The following is an 8,263-nucleotide window of genomic DNA, read 5'->3' on the forward strand; positions in this document are numbered from 1 at the left end:
TGCTGTTAAACGAAATAACATTTTATTTCAACGTTAAATTTGGTAAGCTGAAATCTTACAAAATGGTTTTTAGAATTATTCCAATAGGTTTACATCGTTTTATGGGGATATTTTTCACATTCTATGACGCCTCTTTTGTATAGTTTTCAATATTTTCAGAAAACTAGTACATCTGTTTATTTTAACGATAGACATAATTTAAAGAAAATAGGTAAAAATTTATTTTGTTTCTTGCATTTCACAGACATATTTTCATAAGGAACCGAATTTAATTTGTATTCAATATTTACTGCACACAACGCAGGTTAATTCCTGACCATTGACATACGGTGGACATGGCAATGAACCACAAACAGCCTGAACGAAATATAATAAAGCTCCATTTTCGTTTCTGTAACCAGCTGGATCAGCTTCTGGTGCATAGTCCACACACACATATTCATGTCTGCCCTTATGGCTATGACGCTCGGCCATCAAATATCCGGAATACTCAGTTGTCCAACCAGGGTAACACTGTGTCCTGGCTGGTAACATCATAACAACAGCAGGTTGTCGTGTCAAACAGACAGCACACGGAACGTTGTGCTCATGAAGTGATTTAGCGTTAGCAAAAGAAAAGAGTTTATTAATTGGGTACAGGTCTAGTTGATATTCACTGCCATAAATGTAACCACCTTTTTCAACTCCGGTAGTATAATTGGCCCAAATAGGATCGTTAGGTAGACATAAGAGATTACTTCCGCCACCTGTGTGGTCATACAATTCTCCACCAGCCACACCTAGTATTGGTAAGAATAAATCAAGTAAAAATGATATTAAACAAAATTATATATGAAATACCGGAAAGATTCATTACAACAGTCATGTTTACTCACGTGTGAACGAATTGTGGAGTATATGTTAGTGCTTATGTGAGTGGAAGCTGCGTGTTGCTGAATGCATGATTTCGTAGCTGTGCATTTGCGCATTTGCCTGCCTTCTCTTCATATATATATATATATATATATATATATATATATATATATATATATATATATATATATATAATTAAATTAAAACATTAGGGTAAAAAATTGGATATTAATTAATATCAATTTAATACCAGGGAACATGCACATTAAAAGAATCAAGGAGATTCAGAAAAAATATCTGATATCTCAAAAGATTATTGTATATGTATATATAAAGGAGACCACTAGGTGGACTGTTAATGTGCTAGAAGAAGATCACATGTAATGTGTCTACGAAGACCGAATTGTTCTTAAAGGAAATTTAACGAAGTAACAAAACGTATGCGTGCAAAACAAGTGAAAATTACTTAAATATATACAAAATTATCCGCAAACTAGTTTCGAAATTAATATTTTCTTACCGAAAATATCTGTTTCTCATCAGTACGGACCGTTAAATAAATATAATTCTCAAAATCGTATACTAGTTGTTCCCCACGAATGAAGCACGTGTACACGGTTCTGTTAATTATATTTATGGTAAGATTCAAAGGTCTTCGTTTTGGCGCGCTAAAGCCGGGAATATCACTGCAGAAAATGGTTTCTGCATCGAATATACCAACTTTGAGAACGTGGTTATAGTTAATTAAATTAAAACATTAGGGTAAAAAAATTGGATATTAATTAATATCAATTTAATACCAGGGAACTAGCACATTAAAAGAATCAAGGAGATTCAGAAAAAAATATCTGAGATCTCAAAAGATTATTGTATATGTATCTATAAAGGAGACCACTAGGTGGACTGTTAATGTGCTAGAAGAAGATCACATGTAATGTGTCTACTAAGACCGAATTGTTCTCAAAGGAAATTTAGCGAAGTAACAAACCGTTTGCGTGCAAGACAAGTGAAAATTACATAAATATATACGGTATTATCCGCAAACTAGTTTCGAAATTAACATTTTCTTACCGAAAATATCTGTTTCTCATCAGTACGGACCGTTAAATAAGTATAATTCTCAAAATCGTATACCAGTTATATACATATATTAACAGTGTTCACCTAGTGGTCTCCTTTATATATATATATATATATATATATATATATATATATATATATATATGTATGTATGTATATATATATAATAATAATAATAATATTAGGGATAAAATCCAAAATTATAGGTAAAAACTCAATTAAATTCAATTTATTAAAAATTAAAATTAAATTAAGTTTCACAGAGTAAAATATATATGAATATATAGTTTTAGGGAAAAGAACCAAGGTTCATGAACTCATCGATGAAAATCCACAGTCACATATAGAAAAATTAATAATTAAAAGCACAATAAATGAGTATAATATAATACAAAGTAAATATCATAAGATAAAGATAATAAAATGACTACACGTGTTTCATAAATAATTTTCAAATAACAGGAAATTTAAATCGATTAAAATTATCGAAAATCAATTCTATTAAAAGTTCCGCTAATCTTCAGGTCAAAATACAACAATAATAATAATAAATAAATGTATATATCAAGCAACAATTTATTTATTATTATTATTATTGTATTTTGACCTGAAGATTAGCTGTATTTCTGAATAGATTTGATTTTCGATAATTTTAATCGATTTTAATCGATTTAAATTTCCTTTCTATTTGAAAATTAGTTATGAAACACGTGTAGTAATTTTATTATCTTTATCTTATGATATTTACTTTGTATTATATTATACTCATTTATTGTGCTTTTAATTATTAATTTTTCTATATGTGACAGTGGATTTTCACCGATGGGTTCATGAACCTTGGTTCTTTTCCCTAAAACTATATATATATATATATATATATATATATATATATATATATATATATATATATATGTGTGTATATATATGTATATAAATATATATATATATATATATATATATATATATATATATATATATATATATATATATATATATATAAATATATATATATGTTGTTTGTATTCGGGTAAGTATTTCTGTTTATGACGTGGATTATTATGTACGTTTGCATGGGGTTGGGGTTTTTGCGTGTATATCAATAGATGGAGAAAAGAAACCGATTTTGTGACGCATGTAGTCGTCTTTTCCCGAAATGAAAAAGATGTTCACGTCTCAACGGAGATATTTTTGGTGATGGAAATTGTAGGTGGTTGAGTAGGACAACACAAGAGACGACGAGATGCAGAGAAGTGGTGGGTAACCGATGATGAAATGTTATTTAGTCGATCATACGAGAGTGAGAGGCTAAACCTCTCGGTTAGTCTCGGACGAATCAGACCTACATACTCTTTCTGATCACACAGACTATATTTCATACAATGCATGAACGAGGTGGGAGGAAAAATTGTGAGGTTCAGTGATGACGTAGTGCTTAAGATCAATGGATAGCGGAGTCGGCGACCGATAAAGGATATGTGTAGGGTTTATAGAGAGCAAATTGAGAGCATTTTTAAAGAATGTGATGTTGATTGGCAGAGCGGTTGGAAGCAGCAGCTTTGAATTGGAAGTTTCGGAATTACCTTAGAAGGATCTACTGGACAATTAATAAGGAGATGTAGTGCCTGAAAAGAGCAAGATTTTAGCGATAGGACGATTTCGGTAAGGCGGAGAAAGAATCGAAATGCACTCTGTACTCAGTTGTGTTCTCTCAGTAATACTTAGTCTCTCTTAATTAATAATTATAGTCCTTAGCTTTTTCCATTAGTTACAGTATTTGATTTGTCCAGTCCTCATTGTACATTGTGTGCTCATTTCATTAATCGTTTACAATCACTGTCATCAATTCTAATAGACTCTATACAATTTAGTCCATAGCTACAATCATTGCGCACTCTAGTTAATGTTAGTCAAGCTGCCACTTTTCAGCTCACTTGCAATACCACCATCCGTAGCCAGTACAATTGATCACCAGTTAGCAGCCTCGTTATTTGATATCTACAATCCAAAGCTTGTCAGCCTGAAATTCTTGATCGCTATGATGGTTTTCAGTCTAGCCCCTATCTATAATTTAACGTAGATATATATATATATATATATATATATATATATATATATATATATATATATATATATATATATATATTCTGTGGTTAGACAACATCCTTTTCACCTGGTCTATAGCAGACAACATATAAAATTCTGATTTGACCAAATACTTACGAGGGAGTAAGCAGTCTTGTGTAGTCTCTATATAGTCTATAGGTATCGTTTGAAATGTGATATATCATAAGATGATTTGAGAATGTTTACGTCAGAGAACTCGATAAAGAGTATGTGTGTGTGCCTGTGCGTGAGAGAGAGAGAGAGAGAGAGAGAGAGAGAGGTGAACAAAAAGAGAGAATCAGAGGAATAAAAAGAGAAAAGAAAGATAAAAAGAGAAAAGAAAGATAAAAAGAGAATGAGAGGTCAGAAACATAGAGTATACTAACCATCATATACAAGTTTTGAATGAGGAGGACAACTTGTTCTGCCCCACCGGGTATACAATGATCCGAGACCGGGTTCTGTGAAATTAAAATGAAACAATGTAGATTAAAAGAAAGAATTCTTGAATCCTATGCAAAGGAAGTTGTTGGCTACGAAGGAATTGAGAGAGAAGAGAGAAATATAGAATTAAATAGAGACAGGAAGAGTGAATGAATAAAAAACAGAATCAAAGAAGTAAATGATTCGCTAAGAATAAATTGTAAAGGCAGAAAATAAGTCATTTGTGTATTGAGGTTGTTGTTGACGTTGATGTCAAAGAATTGAGAGAATAATCTCAGAATACCAGAATGTGAATTTGTTTCCGCTATGAACAGATATATGTATGTACGTAAACTTGGATGTGAGTATATATATTTCTCAATAGAATAATGATAAAACTCTGGTGCCTGGTGTGAATATTCATGTCAATTACAAATATCAGTTTGGTGCTTGGCGCAAATGAGGCCATCATAACTACAATATGAAAATAACAATCATGCCGCATCATTTGTCGAGTTGGTTAAAAGGCATCGCATACGGATCTCGAGTAGAGGAATCTGTTCGATAAATGCCGGTGCAACCAGCAAGAAGCCTGCAAACCCACCCAATACCGGTGCAACCACCAAGAAGCCTGCAACTTGGTCTGTGATGCGTGGGGAGGGAGTACAAAATTTTCGGTCCCAGGACACCAAAGCAGATCAAGAATCAAGAAGAGAAAATCCTTTAATAATTGAGAATTAAAATGTCAAAATTGTTAGATAAAAATATGCCGGTTAGATATAATCGGTGTCTCCTCTACAAAATTTCGCTGCTCCGATAGCGTACACTTGGATATAGGCTTGAAACTCCACTACGCAAGTGTGGTGCCAACAATGTTTGCACAGGTGGGATTAGGATAATCCCAATCTCCGGCTTTCGGATTTAATTATGGAGTGAAACCTACTAGGTGTGAGGGTTCACCTCTTGAAGCTAAGGCTGAATGAAAGACTACTATGGCTGCTGTAAGTATATGCAGCAAACAGTGAGGTCAACTATAAATTCTTCTTTAACAAAGTCACCTCAGCTTTAGATATATTTGGGGTAAAGTCATTTGTCCTGCAAGGAGGCTTCAGTGCGCAGCTTGGCACTGAAACCCGTGAGAAGGATTGATTGGGTGGAATGTGGTCGCTGAACTTAATGGAGAGGCCATGCTAGCCTTCTGTGCAGGATACGCACTCTCCTCTCTATGGTATAGATATTATTTTAAGACAGGGATATTTATAAGGGTATTGGGTATAGAAATACTTAAGGACAGAGATTATTGATAGATTTCGGTCATCTTTGACGCTGTGCTGGGCGTTCGGGTAAAAGGAGGAGTGGAATTGTCAACTGATCACCACGTAGATGTCTGAAACCTGAAAATTCCTACAGTCTGCAGAACACAGGAAACTGGTAAGTCCAGAGCGACCTACAGAATAGAGTTGGAAGCCGCAGTGGATGATGGGATAAGAAACAAAAATGTTGGTACTTTTGCATCCAGAGTGCGATTGACCAGCCTGAATAAACTTGGACATCGAAATGGAATAGTGATTTTTTTTTTTCTGCCGGTTCTTCTTCAGTTGAACACTTATTTGATCTAAAGTCACTTAAAAGTTATAAAGCTTCTGGTGAAAAGTACGTCCGGCTTGATATTTTAGAAACCTTAGATACAGATGGTATTCTCTGAGTGACCCATGTACGACCCATATACTCATATACACACAATAAATATAGTATATTAGAGTAACATTTTGTTAGGGAAATTATTGTAAAGTAGACTATATTTTAAAAGAAATTTAGACAAGCGTCTTAGTATATATTACTGAGGAAATATGGACAGTGATGTAGAGCCAATTCAAAGCTGGTGAAATTATAAATCATTAGTTAAGGAGACACGGGTAAATGACTTTAGCTATAAAATTAGTTCTTACTTGGTGTGTCATCAGGTTTATCGTCGAGAGATTTCTTGGAGATGAAACGATTCTGTAAAAAAAAATAGAAATAGCATCACATAAATAGAACCTCGGAGTATTTATTATCGTTTAGAACTTAAAACAATGCAATAAAGGACAACATTTTCGGACAGCTTTTTATGAAGATGTGAGTGAGAACGTCATTGAGCATTCCACCAAATCTATAATATCGTGTTACATCTTGGTGGTTTGCTTGAATTGCTATCCTTTCACTGCATCTGGTATTTCTTGCTTTTATATAGCAAAAGCATACACGTTACAAAGAGAGCTAACATCCCTGTTGTTTATGAAGAGCAGATGAATTTTGTTGTCAAAATTTCAGTTAATTCAAAGAGTGCTAGACATGTAGACCTGCGTAATACTTTGCTGATATACATAAAAGTCCGACGCCAACCTTTCATGTACGGCGTCCTAATCCGTTGTTGGACTTTTCCACTGCGTGCTTAAAAGAAGCTCTGAAGGGAATATGATGCAATATTTAAAAGTTGCTTGAATTAATGCAAAAGCTCTGTTGCTTTGATTTTGTTTAGCGTAGTTATCCATCATGATCACTGAAGAGTCGGACATTTCTAATATTAATAGTGCTACAGTCTGATGCCAGAAGATGTGGCCATGCTGGAACACCACCTATAGTGATATTGGTGAATAATATTCAGGATATATGGTCGAATATCTATATATCATTTGGCGTTCAAACGAATATCACAAAAATTAGTAAGAAAGATATTAGAGTACATACATAGTAGGTTATTAATTGATTGCATACGAAAGAGATGAGGATAAGATTTTCTGTATACTGATGCTATATAAACTGGTTATATACATCTCAAATATAGAGAAGTGTACATGTGTGAATGTACATATGTGTATATATATATATATATATATATATATATATATATATATATATATATATATATATATATATATATATATATATATATATATACAGGTTATGAGCGATAGTGGTGTCAATTAGACCCAGAGGTTTCAGGTAATGCTGAGTAAGTGCTAGGATAGACCACAGTTAAGCTCCAGGTTCGGTGGTTATGCGAATAAGGGTTCCAACGTAGGTCATATATCAGTGTGTGAATATAGGATATACTTTTCGTAATGAGATAAAAAACCAAGGCTGTGTATAATATAGAACATTTATAAATTGAATGTCTTACAGCTGTTTCCAGGATATTTATTATATCTCTTCATCGGAGACGGTGTGAGAGGATGATTAAGCAATAGTTAGTTTAGTTAAGATAAGAAATATAGAGTGAATGTAGGGATATTGTATTTGTAAATCCATTGTTTAGGCAGAATGGTATACATATAAGATTCCAATACCTTGTGAGTAAAGTCCAATCGGTTTTAAGATTGGTCGTTGGCTATGTAAATCCATTATTAATATTCCAATACCCTATGAGTAAAATCCTACAGTCATTGAAATTGGTCATTCCACATACAGAGTTTATGCGCAGTGTTATTGAATCAAGGATTCTGTTTATTGAATCAAGGGTTCACTTTAAACAGAACCCTGATGGGTCTTGATGGGTCGTGTTAGACACAGCGCACACTGCTGCAAAGGAGATTATATCCACTGACAGATTTTCGATGCGTTCAAATATCACATAAACCGCACCTCAAGTTTTTCATGAAAGTTAGGCCTTGAAATACTCCAAACGGACGCATAGCATGTTGCTTAGTCGAATTAGCCCAGCATTTGCTCTACAAATGTTTTCTTGTCAATGCTGCACTTTCCCATATTACCTGTTTCAACATAACTGTAATATATTATATACCGTGGAGGCGCAATGGTCCAG

The 8,263-nt window shown here is 33.5% G+C and overlaps 1 protein-coding gene across 1 annotated transcript in view; it reads right to left on the reverse strand.

The window, feature by feature from the left end:
• LOC106876588 (short-chain collagen C4) overlaps positions 1–8,263 on the reverse strand; it is an 11,051-nt gene continuing 2,788 nt past the window's right edge. Inside the window, exons 2-4 of the mRNA XM_014925200.3 lie at positions 6,408–6,459; positions 4,422–4,496; positions 1–779 (exon numbers count right to left, since the gene is read on the reverse strand). Coding sequence (XP_014780686.1) covers positions 280–779; positions 4,422–4,496; positions 6,408–6,459 — 627 coding nt within the window. The 3' untranslated portion in view covers positions 1–279. The remainder of the gene's footprint in view (positions 780–4,421; positions 4,497–6,407; positions 6,460–8,263) is intronic.

This window comes from Octopus bimaculoides, chromosome 20 (genome assembly GCF_046866305.1).
Source record: "Octopus bimaculoides isolate indiv1 chromosome 20, ASM4686630v1, whole genome shotgun sequence".
Taxonomy (NCBI): Eukaryota; Metazoa; Mollusca; class Cephalopoda; order Octopoda; family Octopodidae; genus Octopus; species Octopus bimaculoides.